Genomic DNA, 18,565 nt, shown 5'->3' with positions numbered 1-18,565 from the left:
AACTGATCTACAGAATTAGTAAAAGCAGATTTTTATTTTAGTCTTTAAATGTCAAAACTTTATTATGAAATAAATTGCCATAACAGGGTAATCTATTTTTAGGCTCTCAATTTTACTAGCAAATGTGAAAGTATATTTGTTTAAAAAAATTAAAAAGAACAAAATGATTATTTGGACATCTCTCATTAGAGAAATTTTTAAAACTTCTTCATTCATTTAGCTGAGTACCTGCAAAAGCAGTAGGCTAGAACAGACAAAAATGATGACAATTATCTGTTCTGAACTACCAAGGTACCTGGTAAACTGGAATACAACATGAGAAGAGAATACTGAGCATGCCAGTGAGTTTTCATTTGTATGAATGTCCACATGAATCAACTTCATACAGTACCCATTATATATTCTGGTTAAGCTTAAATAGAAGGCAGCCCTGACAGGTTCAGCAAGGTAGATAGTTAACTGTAGAATGTCTTAATCGTCAACAGCATTTTAAGGTAAAATTATTTTGCTCAAGTAAAATCCTTACATACTGTTATATTTATTACCTTTCATACCCATATTCTTCATATAAAAGTTAAAAGCATTAGTCAACTCTTTCAAATGAAAGTAATCTTTCCTATTGTAAAAACATTCTTTATAACCTCTAGAGGTAGCTTTAGAGCCAACCAGATCCTTACAACTTTATTCCTTATTAGCTGAGTGTCTTTGCATTATTTAATCTCTCTCAGTTTACAGGTCTTATAAAATGGAAATAATTAAAACCTACCTCATAGGTAAAATGCCTTTGCCTCGTCAGGGAAGAAACTCTCTACTGGCAGAACTTAGTACTTTAACTTGGCTATTTACCAATTGGTTCTAGGCCTACTGTGTGGGCAAGGAGGAAGAATATGGCAATATGCAGAAACACATGGAAAAACTTAACACAGTGCCTTGTTTGTAGGTGGATCTATAAAAATATGTGTTGATTGGTTATATTATCAAAGGGAAAGAGAAAAAAAAGTTTTTGTGAGAAGTCAAAGAGAACTAAGAAGGTCAAAATGTAAGTGCTAGGTATTTAATTTACATGATTATAGTCCTTAGCAAAGCAAAAATGGGGGGACTATACCTTATAAAATATACATAGCTTAAAAACAAAAATTCTATTGGAAAAGATTTTGCATTAGCACATTTAAATCACTTAACACGTTAATTCAAATAATTATGTTTTCAAACATTTTGGCCAATAAAATGGAATCATGTATATGAAACTCAGTAGTGATAAAAATATGACATATCCTAAAGTACAAAGTATGAATATATATTAAATATTAATGATTCCAATTTTCATAAATATAGTCTTTTTACTTTTCATTTTACTCAGTGGTGGCTTATTTATCTGGCTTCCATCTGTATTGTCAGCAGGTTACCTGGACCAAATGAAAGTAAGAACCAAACCCAGCAGCTCCTTGTGGGAGCTGCCATCTGCTCTAGGTTGGTTCTTCTCCATCTCTGCAGTCAGTTTTGACACAGAAGTCTCACTCACCAAGCCCACTACTAGAGGCTCTGATCTGTTTTTGTCTCCTAACTCCTACTCTGGCTTCTCAGCAACTGTGAGACAGGCACGTGGCAGCACACATGGGCAGCGAGGGACGGCTCTGTGGACCTACGTGGGAATCTTAAACCACTGGGCCCAAGGGTAGAGTAGGAAGTACAGACTTTGGGCAGCCAGACTATAGAGATTTTGATCCAACTGTGTTCCTATGATTATGCTGATACACAGTTTTAAGAGGTATGATCAGATAATCTCAGTGATATTTTATTTCAATCATACCACTCAAAACTCTGTATCCACATAAATTCTTCTTTAAAGCTCTGCTCATCAATAAAGAATGAGAATCTTCATTGTTGTGAAGATGAAAATCTTCACCTTGTGAAGATTCAACTTGGACATTCAACTTGGAATCCCCTCCAATATCATAATGTAATCATATAAGCTACCAGATCACTCTGATATTCCCCATTTTTTTTAAAAACAGTTTTTCCCTTCATTGATATAAAAGTACTATATGCACATTATGAAAAATGCAAACTACAGAAAAGAAAGAAGATGGAAGTAGTGTATGTGCATGTAAATTGCCAAAAATAATTTGATACACTTCATTCCAGGACCATTTTTCCTATGCATAGGCTTTCTTTTTCTGCAGGGGAGGGGCTTGATGGAGGGTGTGAAGAGGATGATTAGGTGCATTCATTTGGCTTCATTCAATCACTGATCAAAAAGCACAGAGCATCTGGGTGTACCCAGCAAGGTCTGAGCGTTTGGGTGGATCCAAAAATAAAATGACATTGCCACTTTAGTCTAGTCAGAAAGCTAAGTTCCATGTGCCCAGAGAGGAACCATGTTTCAGTGAAAAGCACAGGCCTTATGTTAGAATCCCAATTCCAGACTCTTTTTTTTTTTTTTTATCATGATAGAATAACAAGAACTGGACTTAACCTCCTGCCATAAGCAGCCATAAAACTGGGCAAAATACACAAAACAACTGCTTTCATGCACTGGGAAATGGGTAATGCAGGACTATGGCCCCTAAGAGAAGGGAAATAAATGAGATGAGCCTTACAACTGCCCTAAGCTTTTGCCTGGAGGCAATTTCTAGACTGTGGGTATAAGGAGGGATAAGTCAAATGGGAGCTAGTTAGGCTTGCTGCTGAGTTGAAGAGGCGAAGGCAGCTGGAAGTTTCAGGGCACATTTCTGAAAAGGAGGATCCATGCCAAAAGAGTTCCAGAAACCTGCCTAAAGATGCCCCTGAGTCTTTGCTGAGTACTAAGCTATATGTACATAGAGCAAAAATTTTACAAGGTTGGGCAAGAAATACTAGGGACTATAAGCTAAACAATTCCAGAATACACACAAGGTTGGGGAGTGTTCGAGCTCCAACCAGCATGAGTCAAAGTTCTCCCTTGGGCACTTAGCAGGGTGCTTGGCAAAGATACCAGAGGGGGCCAGGCCCTAGGAATTTAAGCACCATCCCTGGCACAAATGCTACCCTAGATCTTTCCTAACAAAATTTAAGAAAGGCTTTGAACGTGATCCAAAAGTAGTAACTTAGCTGCCTACCAAACCAAAGCCCAACTTTCTTTAAAGGAAGACAACAAAAACAAAACCCAGACACCCAGTAATATAACATTCACAATGTTATATCCAGTAAAAAATTACTGGACTACTTGCCAAGAAGCAGGAAAATGTGATTCTTTCATAGGAGAAAAATTCATCAATATGAACAGACCCAGAATGACAAAAATAAATAGAACTATTAACAGTTACTATAACTACGTACAAGTATTTAAAAGAAAACATGAATATGAGAAAAATGGACAATGCAAAAAAGAACAAGATAGAACTTCTAGACATAACAGTATAATATACCACATAAACATTTGATTGGATGGGATTAGCAGGATATTAGAACTGCATTGGAAAAGATCAGTGAAAACTTGAAAAAAAAAAGAGGTATAGCTAAGAAGAAGACATTGTAAAAATAAAAAGTCAAATAATAAAAAAATTAACTTTAAAAAGGTAAGAAAAGAGGAATAAAGTGAGAGAGAACATACTGGACCAAAACAAACAAACAAACAAACAAAAAACATATAGCAAGATGAAGGATTTAAACTCAATCGTGGTAGGCAGCTCTAAGCTAGCCTGCAGGGATCCCTGCCTTCTGGTGTTTATGGCCTTGTATAATCCTCTCCTCTTGAGTATTGTGCTTCTAATCAATAGAACATGGCAAGGCTGAGGGAATGTTACAAAAGATTCCCACTTTTGTCTTGCTAGCAGTCTTCTCTTTTACTGGCTTTAATAAAGGAAGCTGCCATGTTGGAGAGATCCAGGTGGCAAGGAACTGAGGGTGGCCTCCAGCCAACAGCCACCAAGGAAGTGAGCCCTGAGTCTAACAGTCCTCAGGGAATTGACTCTTGCTAAGGACAATGTAAGTAAGCTTGGAAGTAGATCCTTCCCTAGCTGAACCTTTTGGTGAAACTGGCTGACACCCTTAGTGCAGGCTCCAGAGAGGCTCTGAGGCAGGGATACCCAGCTAAGCCATGCCTGAATTCCTGACCCACAGAAACCATGAGATAAAAAATGTGTGTTAAGCAGCTACAGTTTAAAGTACTAATAATTTGTTACACAGCAATAGAAAACTAATGTACCAGACATGAAATTACCTTAAATGTACATAATATAAACATTGCAATGAAAAGACAGACTGTCAGACTAGACTTAAAAGAAAGATCTAGCTCTAAGCCATCTATGAGAAACCCACTTTAAATATAAAGTTATAAATGGAGTAAAGGTAAAAGCAAGGGAAAAGGTATTCCACATAATGCTAAGCTTAAGAAGCTCAGAGAGGCTGTATTATTATCAAAAAAAAGGTACACTTTAGGAGAAGGGTCATTACCAAGGATGGAAAAACATTTCATAATATAATAAAAGGATCAATTCACCAAGAATACATAACAGAGTCTCAAAATACATGAAGCAAAAATAATACTGAAGGAGAAATAAACAAATCCACATTGGTAGCTGAAGTTTCCGACATTCCTCTCTGAGTAATTGGTAAAACAAGTAAAAAGACAATCCGTATGGATACAGATGACTTGAACAACCTTATCAACCTACTGGACCTAACTGACATTTATGTAACATTCCACCCACCTGTGTACATGAAACATTTGTGGTCATTTAAGAAATGTATGCACCTTCATGACAGAGTATAGTAAATAGCTGCAGTGTAATAGTTGAAGAAAACAAAAACCAAAATTCTTTCTAAAACCACTGGACCCTGACAGTCACAATTTAAGACTAAGTTCTTGGATTTCTTTAAATTTCAATTTTTTTAGTCCTAACAATCTGATTGATATAAATTTAAATCCCTTTATCTGGAAAATCCTCCAAATTATAATATTTGGGTATCCAAATAAAATCTTCAACTTTTTCAAGGTGCAAGCATTTTGCTTCTGTTCAGGGTTCAGAAAACATTCAGCAATCAATCAAGCAGCTACTCTACTTCTGTGCACAAACAAGTATGCAATTATGTAATGAGAGATTTCACTAGTTCATCAGCAAATCGTTATTTAACCGAGTTCCATGTCTTTGAATAAAAGAAGACACTAACAGAAATATAGACAGAGACAGAAAAATGTGTTACAAAATATATTAGAAAAGTAATACTTCCTTATATTAACAACACATCTGGTTAACTATCGCTGTTATTCTTTGCTTGAGAAAAACAGTACACACAAATACATCTTTTTCAGCATGTATATTTTATTTGTATTTTAAACATCAGTCAAGAGCCACACAATTCTCTAGTACGTTCAGTAACTATTTGTGACCAATTACTAAGCAAATTTCACTTTCGTTTCCATTTTTTTCTTTTTTTTTTTTTTTTTACTAAGGAGACCTAAAATATCCAGGGTTTCTGACAACAGGCTATTATAATATGATAAAATAAATTTTATTTCTACTACCAATTTTAAGTGGCTTGGTTGAGATCATAAGTCAATTTACTTGCCTGTGTCCCATTTTTAAACTCATTCAAAACATATTACATTCCTACAACAGAATCAGATGTCAAATCATAAGACATTTTTTGTGTGGGACTCTTATTTAATAGTTAAAACTCTGTGGATTCATCTAAAGGATCAACTCATTGAAAAGAAACATGCAAAGGAGGAGAGAAACCATACAAAATCCCCCAACAAACCTGACCCTTCCAATGTGGAATGTTGTTCACCCCTGGAATTTCACACATGCCACTCAGAGACTTTGGATGAGACTACCATGAAGCTTAGCAGTTAAGGCCAACTATAAACCAAATGAACCCTAATTACCCATTTCCTTAAGCTGTCCAGGCTCCAAATCTCTTGGGTTCTACCCTTCTCATTTATTTTTAGCACTATATTCTTTTTTTAAAAAAAGAAATGTATAACAATGCACAATACAATATTTTAGGAGGATTCAGATTAACTGGAAAACAACTTACAAATCTGTGTAAGTGATCTTAAAGCATTATCTAAACAATTGCCATCACAACAAGATTTCATAGGAGAATATTCTAAGATACTAGAACTGTTTCTGTTTTCATATATTCGAAAGGTCACTGTGAAGCAAGTAATCATGTATACACATACATGTATGAATATACATATTTGTTTTTAAAAGATAATTTCTAAACTCAATTTCTTTATTAAATGATTGGGTTAATAATGAAAAAAACTTAATTTAGAGATGTGATTATGACATAGATTTCCTGGAATCAAAAAGAAGAAGAATTTAGAAGACAACTCAGAACAAGAAATCTCTCTAAACATTACAAATAACTATTTTATTACTTCAAAATACCAAAAGTCTTCTGTATAGTACTTTTCATATATCTCAAGTGCCTTAAAGGAGTCTCAAACCATATCTACTGTCTTCATCTCGTCAGAACAAGTACATAAAGAGGAGAAAAATCTATAAATCAGTCCTCGATGACAGAGGGTTTGTTTAGGAGTTTACCAAATGGAACGACTCTGCTGGAATTCCTTCAAGTAGCCTGTGAAAATGTCAGAATGGAGTCTGTTTTGGAGGTCATAGTCCCTAGAGAGCTCTGAGTTTTGGCCTGTTTGTCTTTTCACATGCTTTAATATTTGAAAATCCTTTTTTGTAGACACTGACTGATGCCCAGGGAATGCTAGGATTGTGGGAACTGGCAGTACCAATGAGAGACGAACTTCATGGGAAATCAGCGCCTACTGCGTTTGCCCTCTCAGCGCTAATCAGATAAGATGCTCTTCAAATGTTATAAGGTACATGTTGAGACATTAAGGAACTGCATGTCATTTTGACTTCTTTAAAAAGAAATACTTGTATAAAATGGGGACAAAGATTACTGGGACAATCAAAGGAAACTCTAGGTTATAAAAGACCATGTTGCAAACCCTGAAAAACTATATTCACTTAGTATAAACTGAAATACAGTTGACCCTGGAACAACATGGGTTTGAACCACATGGATTCATTTATGCATGGATTTTTTTCAACAAATATATTGGAAATTTTTTTTGAGATACGCCACAACTTGAAAACACCTGCAGATGAACTATATAGCCTAGAAATATGGAAAAAATTAAGAAAAAGGTATGTCATGAATGCATAAAATATATGTAGATACTAGTCTATTTTATCACTTACTATCATAATATACACAACTATCATAAAATATACACAAATTATAAAAAGTTAAAATTTATCAAACTTACACAAACACAGACCATACATGGTGTCATTTACAGTCAAGAGAAATGTAAACCAATGTAAAGATGCAGTACTAAATCGAAACTGCATAGTACACACTGCACTACTGTAGTTTCACAGCCACCTCCTGTTGCTAGTGCGGCGAGCTCAATCAAGTGTCGCAAATATCCGCTTAAAATGTTGTGTGATGCTTATCACCTCCATGTGAGCAGCTTGTCTCTCCAGTAAAGTGTGTATCGTGCAGTTCTCCTGTATTTTTCATGTTTAGTGCAATACCGTAAACTCTGAGTAACACCATGGGACCCATACAAAGTGCCATCAGCAATGCTGGAAGTGCTTCCAAGAAGCAGAGTAAATAAAGCCATGACATTACAAGAAAAAGCTGAATTGCTTGATACGTACTATAGCTTGAGGTCTGCAGCTATGGCTGCCCATCATTTCAGGCAGGTGATTATCTTGTAAACAAACGACATAAACTTATGGTATCAATAAATACAGTACAGTACTGTAAATGTATTTTTCTTATGATTATCTTAATAACATTTTCATCTCTCTAGCTTATTTTATTGTAAGGATACAGTATAGAATGCATATAATATACAAAATATGTATTAATCAACTACTTATGCTATCAGTAAGCCTTCTGATCAACAGTAAGCTATTAGTAAAGTTTTGGGGGAGTCAAATGTTCTACGTGGCTTTTTTGCTACATAGTTGTAAGTATCCCTAACCCCTGCATTGTTTAAGGGTCAATGGTACTGCATTCTCATAATATACATACTAGTAACAAATAGTTAAAGTGCTAACAGTGTGTGCCTCTGCCATTTAAAATACTTGACTTAGATTAATTTATCTAATCCTCACAGCAATCTTACAAAGCAGGTGCTAGTATGATCCCCATTTTGCCAATACGGAAACCAAGGCAAAGGGAGGATAACCATCTGGTCCAAATTCACACAGCCAGTAATGGTATAGCCGGCTCTAGACTTAGGATGGCTCCAGAGTTGGTCTCTTAACCACTGTGCACGCTGCCTCCTTCATGGTATTTTAACATCAAGCATGCAATGCTGGGTAACTGTAACATGTTCTGAGTGCTTAGGAGGTACCATGTATGTGCTAGTCACTTTAAATGATTTCATTTAATCTTCCCAACAACCTATGAGATACATCTAAGAATATTCCTATTTACAGATGACACACAGGCTTTCAGGAGACTGACACCACACATCTAGTACAACGGAGTAGGCTTTAGCTAGGCTTAGTTCTATAGCCCCTGTCCTTTAAAACTAGCTTCTTCTTCCTCTCAGTTATCTTCAAAAATCATCTCTAACTTAATTTTCCATGTATAGTCAGGGGAATTACTTTTAAATATCTACGTGTCCAATAATTTATGAGAATATACTATACTCTGAACTTCCAACATTGTACTAGAGGCTTAAAATCTAGGAATTATTATAGGGTAAGAGACATAAGGATAATTCAATAAGTGTCTGCTAACAGTAATTTTTAAAAGTACCCTGATTCCCACCCTTGAAATATCAATTTCTTAATACTTTGGGACAGCTGAGTATTCTGATATGGCAAACTTTTCTTTCATATAATACATGATGGTTGTTTGATCAAGCAGTCCAATCAATATTCTTCTTAACTGCTATGTCGGGATCAAGGCTTCTGTCAAAGAGGATCTTCTATTTTGTAGCTATGAATGGCAAATCTGTAGAGAGTGCTGACCCATTCTAACACTTGTCAGTTTTTAAACTTAGCCTACAAGAACCAAAGGCAAGTTATGAATCAGACTTTTTGCTTTTCTTACGTTTTCATTAAACACAGAGGTCATATATCAAAAATGACAGTTTGTGAAAACAGACACCCCCAACTATTAGCGTTTTCTTAATGGAAACAACAACATAAATGACCATAAAAGAATATGAATAATTTGGGCTTTGAAGAAAGTTAAAACAGTTGTCTTTTAACTGATAGTCTGACACTACTACAAAAATGTTATCACATACCTGCCAACCCTTGAAAACCAGGAATAGAAAGATATTGCATGTAAATTAGATACATTATTTTTGAGAATAACAAATTAAATCAATTTCTCCTTTCTTTAAAATATAGTGGGAAAGTCTGACTAATTGAGAGAGCTGGCATGTATGTTCAGTAATACAGCCATGAGGAATGTATTAAGCAGCAACATGACCAATTCGTATCTATGGAAAATGCTATCAGTTAACTGAGATGGAAGTTATCTTCTATTCTTTCTGTTTCTGCTGCCCAATATACAGCACAAGGCAAAAGTGATAATGAGATATAAGAACACATGATGTAATGAGGAAGGGCAGCCAGGGAAAGACACATGGACTGGAAGCTACCGTACGGAGGGCACAATGGGCATACTGTGACACAGAGAGAGGCTCGCACTTACCCATGCTCACAGACTGAGTCAGCAGAGGAGACTGGAGTCCTGACTCCCAAAAGACTATACTTCCTGTCAATAATAGTGAGGGCAGTTGGTGAGGGTAGGAGAGCCAACAGCATGGATTAATTTAAAGGAGTCAGAAAAACACTGGGTATATTTGCTAACTAGTCTGGATGATTATTAATTATACACCAAAGTGATACCTCCAATACATTTGTTGTTCAAACATGTATGTCTTGTTGCTTTCTGTCACATTAGTACTTGATTACTACTGTCTTAAAATATAAGCTAAATAACAAAGGAAGAAAAATAATCATGGATCATTTTTTCCCAGTGCACTCCTTGTATTTATTAGGCTCTTTTAGAAGTATGCCAGAGAACAGGTGTCCAATATCTATCTCTTCTCTTTCTTTCTTAGCTACAAGAGGTCTCTGTGGTTGGGTTCGGTGGCAGACGTAAGTAAAAAGAGCCCCACCTTAACTTTACTACGTCTCTCAGCCCAGCAGAACTATTCAATTCCCAATAGTCTTGAGAGGTCTGAGTAGCTAGGAGGTTAGAGTAGAGTAATATTTATTAACTAATTATTTACATTAATATTATCTTTTATAATTGCTTTCTGATGGACAGCAAAGATTGTTTAATAAATTAGTTTCAGTTTATTCCCTCTAATATAAATCATAAGGTGGACTGTGGTTTTATGAATATTATCTCAAATAATCTATATAAGAAATAATGTACTTCTATGACTCTAGTAACTCTAGAAAAGTCTCGTAAAGTTTTTAAGCAAACATTTTTTAAGTTTAAGATGACGTGATCTCACTGCTGGTTTAAACTGCAAATTACTATTATGTTTTAACTCTTATTTTTAATAAATATGTTAATTGCCTAGGTCCCAAAGGCATTTCTGTAAGAGGACATAATTTAAAGACTGAATACTCAAAATGAGGCTTCAGGGATGCTATACCTGGAGTCTTGCTGATACACCTTTGAAACTGCAGGCTTCCTCCACACCCTCAGCGATAACTAAAGCACGCTCATGTTAGCGTTCTGACGCTGCTAGGCCAGCAGATCCGACTCACTGCCAGCTACGAATGGGAGAGGTAAGTTCACACACATCCCCCTCCCTCCCTCTACACACACACTGTCTGGGTGTGTCCAGCCATGCACTGAAGCAACTAAATCCTCAGGAACAACAAAACTATCTAAATAAGAAAACCAGATTAGAAAAAAAGGCTGTGGACTAAGTTACAGGTGCTTACCTACACTGGGAAACAAAACATTCTATTTATTAATGAGAGACTTTATAAAAGCCATTATGAAAGAGAGTACCTCACCCTTAAGGTACTTACAAGGCCTCCTTTTCCTTTTCACAGGTTCAAGAGATTGTAATAAGAGTGTAAGAGCTGCCATAAATAATTAGGATTTTCATTTGCAGTTGTCAGGAGGTTTACAGTGTGTTTTTAAGCTGTAATTGTATTTAATGTAAGTCCTAATGCCTAATTTTAAAAGACATTAAAAACTTGACTAAGAAAAATTATATTCAAGGAGTAGGTATTTCTCTTCTCAGCCTAAGTACTCTAATCCCTGAAAGCAGGAAAATAAGTTATCTAAATGTATCAGAATGTTTATTAATGTCCTTGAGAATTACATTAAACATTCAGGATCCTAAATATGTTAACAGCAAAGCCAATGACAAGATAATTTTATAGAAAATTATTCATTTCTATTACCTCCAATACAGAAAGGGAAAGCAAGAGTCCCATAGTTCTGTCTTGGCTATGTAGCCTGCCCATTTATGACACTATTAAGAATCTTCTGTCTGGCTGACTGCTCCAGAGAAAAACAGAAATTTCCTTTCTTTCCCTCACTAATCTCCATACAGCTATCCCAGTTCATGTACAGTCTCAGGAACCCAGTTTAGTCCAAGACAAATGCCCAATACCTTTGTACATTTCCAAACACCTGCCCTGACAGTAAGCCTAACAGGTTAATGAGGAGTGGGGAAATGTTTTCAAAGTAAAACCCAAAGAAAAGACCAGCTGTGAACATATGCCATTTATTTTCTGTGGTGCAAGGCAAGCAGTCTTCTTTGGCTGGGTTCCATGGCTAGGCTAAGTTCATCTGACTATTCACAAATATATTAATATATGTATTGAATCTGAAGCAAAGAGCCACCTTATGTCCCCTGTTGTGTGTCACAAACATTAGAATTATTTTTTTCTCCAGTAAGCGATCATTCAACAGAACAAGAGATAGATGGCCCAAAATTGTTTAGTGTGATAAATTTAATGAATGGAAAATCACAGAAAAAAATTTCAAGATGGGACTATAAACTCTAAACCCTAAAAACTGCAGTAACTAGTAATACCGAAGTTTAAAATAATAATAATAAGTCTTTCCTCTTTATTGAGGCCTAAACTTTGCTGACTTTCATATTAAATACAGTTTCAAAAAGCCTTTTAATTCAGGAAGAAGAAGGTGGCAGACACTGCTTTTACAAAAGTGTAAAATCTGACGGCCTGTGGTGCATCTGTGACCATGTTAATGTGACTGACAATCACCTAAAAACACCTGGACTCAAGAGACATACCACAAAGTATTAAAATACCAGATTTTAAAAAATGAAAATCTGCATTAACTTCTCTGCTTACCCTACAATGTTAATAATACTGCCAATGACTTAAAAGCTTACGTTCACCAACCAGCACCCTCCAGGGCTGCTCTGCCTGAAAGCTCACTAGCCTTGCAAATGACCTCCTGAGTCAACAGCGTCTCCCGCAGGGTCCCCTCAGAGTGTGGGCTCAGGCAAAGAGCTGAAGCTCTTTCCGTGCTGTTTCCACCCACTTTGACTTGCTCTGCTTTTACGCTTTTCTTATTTAAACAAAAGACTTGTGGCTTTGACTGATTTCCTTTTTATTCCCAGTACTGACCATCTGAAGGGATGTTAACATTGAAACATAAGATAGATCTAATTTGTATATAAAATGTCAAACCAAAGCTCAATGTCCCTGCATATGTCTTGTTTTAGTAAAGACAGAGTTATATATTTCTGTATATCCTATTTCCTTCATGAGGGGCTCGCTTCTTGGGAAAAGTTAATTGCCTAAATGGTCGCTTTACTTTTTCAGGTGCTATTTTGGCTACATTCAGGGGTAAAGAAAAACCCTAGTTTACCTTTACCAAACAACTTCCATATCTGCTCCACTAGGGAAGTATCTTGCCACTCCATTATCACTCCCAACATAAATAAATATTAATCAAAAATAAGGAAAGATCCCAGAATCATTACTGAAATGTCAACCTCATTTTCCTTGTAAAGTTTATTTATAAGCTATCATATATAATCCTCTATACATTAATCCCAAATTGAAATATCTCAATTTTTCCCCCAACAGAAAATAATTCTAGTAAGTGAAACTGAAGTGCTTAGGAATTACTATAAAACACATCAATTTGAATGATGAATTTGATTATTTCAGAGTATCTAAACAGTACTTTGTATTGATTTTTAGGCCAACACCTACATTTTGTATATGATATGATTTAAACATGGCATTAAGAAGACCTATGAAAAATGAACATATGTGAAAAAATCATTAAGAAATTATGGCCCTTTCATCTAGGTATTACTTGATGTGAATATACTCTGCTCACATAATTGTCAAAAACTTGGATTCCTTTTTTCATTTAACATTTTTGTTTTTTAAATTGACAAAAATTATATATATTAATCATGTACAACATGTTTTGAAATACGTGTATACTGTGGAGTGGGAAATAGTTAACATGCATTATTCATATACTTATTTTTTTTTGTAGTGATAACACTTAAAATCTACTCTCTTAGCAATTTTCAAGAATACAATATATTGTTATTAACTACAGTCGCTATATTGTACAATATATCTCTTGAACTTATTCCTCCTTACTGAAATTTTATATCCTTTGACCAACATCTCCCCAAAAACCTAGATTTCTGATAGTTGTGCAAGGTTTCCTTTTATGCCTTGGAACATGTATGCAAATTAGGCTAATAAATCATAAGCCTGAAATCAGAGTATATGCCTGAATACAGGGTAAGGTTTCTAACTCCCTGAAGTCACTTACTAAAAAGAGGGAATTATCTCATAGCTGAGTCTTTACACAGTATTTCATATTATGAGATGTTCCTTCATTTACTCAATATTGAACAAAAAAGTACTCTTTTTAAGTACACTGGCTTAAAAATCAACTTCATTCGAAGCTGTTTCTAGGCTTATAGAAATATATTAATGAGAATCAAGGTCGGGCACGGTGGCTCACGCCTGTAATCCTAGCACTCTGGGAGGCCGAGGCACGTGGATCGCTCGAGGTCAGGAGTTCGAGACCAGCCTGACCAAGAGCAAGACCCCGTCTCTACTAAAAATAGAAAGAAATGATATGGACAACTAAAAATATATACAGAAAAAATTAGCTGGGCATGGTGACACATGCCTGTAGTCCCAGCTGCTCGGGAGGCTGAGGCAGGAGGATTGCTTAAGCCCAGGAGTTTGAGGTTGCTGTGAGCTAGGCTAACGCCACGGCACTCACTCTAGCCCAGGCAACAGAGTGAGACTCCGTCTCAAAAAAAGAGAGAGAGAAAAAAAAAAAGAAATACATTAATGAGAATCAGGAAAGAAAGAGAAAAAAGTCAATACATTAATTATTCCCAGTTATAACCTTAAAACTGAAAGTGTTGGATATTGCTACAAAGAAGCCTTTTAAAAATTGCCTTTAGAAAAGTGGCCAAATATTATTCTCTCAGAAAGGACACCATTAATAGTAGTTAATTCTGGGAAAGTAACTAGTAACTGGGCAGGTAAGGGATAAGACTGGGAGGGTAGCCTACTTTTTACTATGTACCTGTTAACACTTTAAACCATGTGAATCCATTATCTGCTAAAAAGAAAAAAAAAAAGGCTAAATTCTAAAATAGAAACTAGACCCCCATAAAATATTACAACCAATGACAAATCAAATGTAAGCGATTATGTTGTAGAGATTATGAATATATAACTATAAAACAATGTTTTAAAAAAATAGTTCCACTGTTTTGTGAATGGTATTTGTGATTTAGACATGAAATTCTCAGTTAGATTATGCACATATTAAAAAACTGTTGTAACGCAAACAAGAGAGACACAAATGAAGATATATCCAGGAGATTACTGCTAGATGATACATGGGGGTCGTCCTATTGATCATAAAAACACTGACCACAACGATTCATGTATAGCATTTGAACAGGATGGTTTTATGAACAGTGAGAGTACGCAAAGTAAACCTTCTGTATTATTGTATTGCTTCATAAAATGTAACTAAATTAATAAATTAAAATTGTTACCATTTCATCTACCCCCTAAAAGTTTATAAGGGGAAACTCCCCTCCATTTGGGCTTACCTTACATTCAGGCATATATATTAACTTCTATAAGAGAATGTGCTGAGCTGTATCAAGTAAACGACTATAAAGTATCAACTTTCCTCCACACACTTCCTTCCTCTGCTACAGATGACTATTTCTTGTGAGCAACTGTATATTCTGATTTTATACCAATTCATCTCTTATTTTCTTTTAGAGCAATAATTTGGACATTAAACTGGTCCAGGTATACTGCATAAATCTGATCACATTTAGTCAAGTTTCAGTAAATGTGGTTATATTTTCTCAGCCACTAAGGTAAGGCTAGGCTCCTCACTGATGGAAGGTTTGACAGCCATCACCATCAGTCACCCACAGCTTCCTAAAGGCTTTGACAGCACCTTAGCTATGATATTGCTTTAAACCAACCAGTCAAGGGTTGTACCTCACAACAGGATTCAGATACAAAGCAAAACATATCAAATTTGAAGGGAGAACAAGTACACATCAAAGCTATGTGTTAAAGACTAAGAATAGTGGTATACGAACGTCTTATATCCATTTTCCTAAATAAGGTAAGGCCAATAATGAGAAGGACTGGAAAACACTCAGAACCCAGAAGAGAAGTAACAAGGTACACTAAGGAAGCATTCTGTAAGGAAATGGTTTCATTTTTTCTGGCTATCAAAACTTAAAAAATATATATTTGTGAATGTAAGACTCATCAGAACTGTGGAAAGTGCCGTAATTCCAGGTAAAATTCTTAATTCTGCCATTTTAATACATATGTTTAGGGTATTTATAAATTTTAACATTACTTTGTATTTGTTAAAGTATTAAAATTAAGGATATATCATCTATCTCTATTCATCTATGCTAAAAAACTGACGGTATTGTGTTTTCTGGCGACTCTGGGGTGCCTGTGACCAATGAAAACTTCCTGAACAGATAATGAATGAATAGAAAATATTTCGTATGCAAGGATGAGCCAGCCAAAGACTGAGAATATGGTCATATCCTATATCCATTAATATGAAAAATACTCAGATAAGAAGTTCTTGTCTTCTTAGTGATCACTGAGATAGCTTAAATTCTGTCACTTCTGAAATGAAGGTGCAATGCACAGGAGATGGAGAAACTGGGAGGAGAATGTCGTCATGGCTACCAATCTATCTCCCTGGCACAGGAAGCTACTTTCCAATGCCATTCCAGTGTGGAATCTTCTGCTTGTGCTAAAATGGCTGCATCTAAAAATTTTCGAAGGTAATATTGCTACTAAAGGTACCTACTGAGAAAGTAATGAAAGAATTGGATGGAAAGTGAAATTTTCTCTGTTACTCAAAACCACCCAGTACCTCTGTGGGGTTCTCCTCCATACAGACTGCTGAAAAAGATTACTACCCAAGAGGAACAAATTGGGTTCATAAAGAGGGTAAACCTTTAAATCAAAGTTCCCACTGCACATGCTGAAGAACTCACCATTCTTCCTTTCGTTCAGAGGGGGTAAGTGCTGACTGGACTGCAAGGAAAGTTCCTGGAATTCATGAGCCACAGCTTCACTTTGAGGACTTGGAGCAAGATGGGCTAAAGGTCCCAATTCATCCTCCGTGTCTATCGCCCCTGTGTGATCCATTGTGTTCCAGCCACTGGTAACAGGGAGTACGAGACACCTCTTACACGTAGCCTGCTGAAGACACTGTCAAAATAAAGAATCTGTAAATAAATGCTACATTTATTTTTCTCCAATTTGCACAAAAGTATTAAAATGAGAACCCTGGGTTCTAGTCTAGTTTTACTGTTGTGTGGCTGTTAGCAATTCATTTACCCTCTCTGGACCTCAGATTCCCTGTCCAACACACAGGAATAATATACTTTTCACCTAAGAAAGTACTTATAAGGCAAACTGAAATTGAAAGATACTTTGTATAATTTTTTATACAGTGGACTAAAGAAAGTTATAGTCAGTGGTGCCATTATTTAAAGATTTTAATGCATGATAAAATGAAGTCAACTAATGCTGATGCAAATAAAGTAGTCTGGTTTGAAAATTCATTTTAACTCTTACATATCAAGTCATTTTAAATTAGTCAACATTCACAGCAACCAGAAATGTTTCAGATAATGAAACATCAGCCTGTGTCTCAGAGGAAGAACTACAGAAAATAGAACTTTCAGCTAACCCACAATGGACATACAGCTCATGACAAAGAAACAAATTTTTAAGACATTGAGATTTGAGGCTGTCTGTTACCACAGCATAACCTGGCCCATTCTGACTCATACAGAAATCAGCAACAGAAGTACCAATGACACAACAAAAACTCTAAATATGCAACACTAGCTTAGGAGCTAAACAGCGGAAGGCAAGAAAACTGATACAGGAATCTAAAAGGATGATGGGTCCATGTTATGCAGTGGCAATACATTTGATAAAACTGCCGCCTGTTTATTTAGTAGCACCCATACCACTGTTTATCCATTCGCTTACTGATGGACATGTGGGTTGTTTCCAGTTTTTGACTATTACAAATAAAAATACTCCTGCACAAGTATTTATATGGATATATGCTTTCATTTCTCTTGAATAAATATCTAGCAGTGAAACGGCTGGATCATACGGCCGCTGTACATTTAAATTTTTAAGAAACTGACACAGTGTTTTCCAAAGTCGTTGTACCATATTGCATTCTTATCAGCAGGGTATGAGGATTCCAATTGTTTCACGTCCTCAACAACACTCCATATGGTCAGTCTTTTTTATTTTAGTCATTTTAATGGGCAATTAGTGATATTTCATTGTGGTTTTAATTTGCATTTCCCTAATAACTAATGATGTTGAGCATCTTTTAATTTGCCATCCCTGTATCTTCACAGGCTAAGTATCTGATCTAATCTTTTGTTCATTTTTAAAATTAGCTGGTTTATTTTCTTGTTATTGAGTTTTAAGAGAATTTTAAAAATATATTCTAGACACAAGTGCTTTATCAGATATGCAACTTGCAAATATTTTATCCCAGACTGTGGCTTATCTTTTTATGTTCTTAAGAGTGTTTTGTGAAGAGTAGATGTTTTTAATTTGATAAAGTTCAATTTATCAATTTTTTCTTTATGGACGTTTTTGTTACTGTAGCTAATAAATCTTTGATTAGCTGAAAGTCACAAAGATTATCCCTCTGTTTTCTTCTAGATATAGTTTTATGTTTTACTTTTCATTTAAGTTTATGATCCATTTTGAGTCAATTTTGTATATGCAGTAAGATGCTAATCAAAGTTCTTTGTTTTTTTAAAGTCCTTTTTTTTTTGCATATGGATATCTGATTGTTCCAGTACCATTTGTTGAAAAGATTATCTTTCTCTACTAAAATGCCTTTGCACCTTTGTTGAAAGTCAACTGACCATGCATATGTGGATATATTTCTTGACACTCTATTTAGCTCCCAAAAAGGAGTGAGTCAAAAATGGGGAGTCCCTAAATTTTGTATACAAACTCTG

General features: G+C 35.5%; 1 protein-coding gene across 4 annotated transcripts in view; it reads right to left on the bottom strand.

Moving 5' to 3' along the window:
• The window catches only part of MRTFB (myocardin related transcription factor B), a 163,989-nt gene that overhangs the window by 91,235 nt on the left and 54,189 nt on the right, over positions 1-18,565 (bottom strand). For 2 of the 4 annotated variants that reach the window (XR_006733364.1, XM_045542635.1), the window contains exon 1: positions 16,553-16,774. Coding sequence is in view for 3 of the 4 variants with exons in the window: in XM_045542635.1 (XP_045398591.1) it covers positions 16,553-16,706 (154 nt within the window). In the remaining variant the exon portion in view is untranslated. Of the gene's footprint in view, positions 1-16,552; positions 16,787-18,565 lie in introns of those variants that run through there. The other 2 variants (XM_045542632.1, XM_045542634.1) reach the window with 2 other exon arrangements.

Source organism: Lemur catta, chromosome 2 (assembly GCF_020740605.2).
Source record: "Lemur catta isolate mLemCat1 chromosome 2, mLemCat1.pri, whole genome shotgun sequence".
Classification (NCBI taxonomy): Eukaryota; Metazoa; Chordata; class Mammalia; order Primates; family Lemuridae; genus Lemur; species Lemur catta.
Note: the sequence above shows the minus strand (reverse complement) of the source record. Positions and strands in the feature narration are given on the sequence as shown.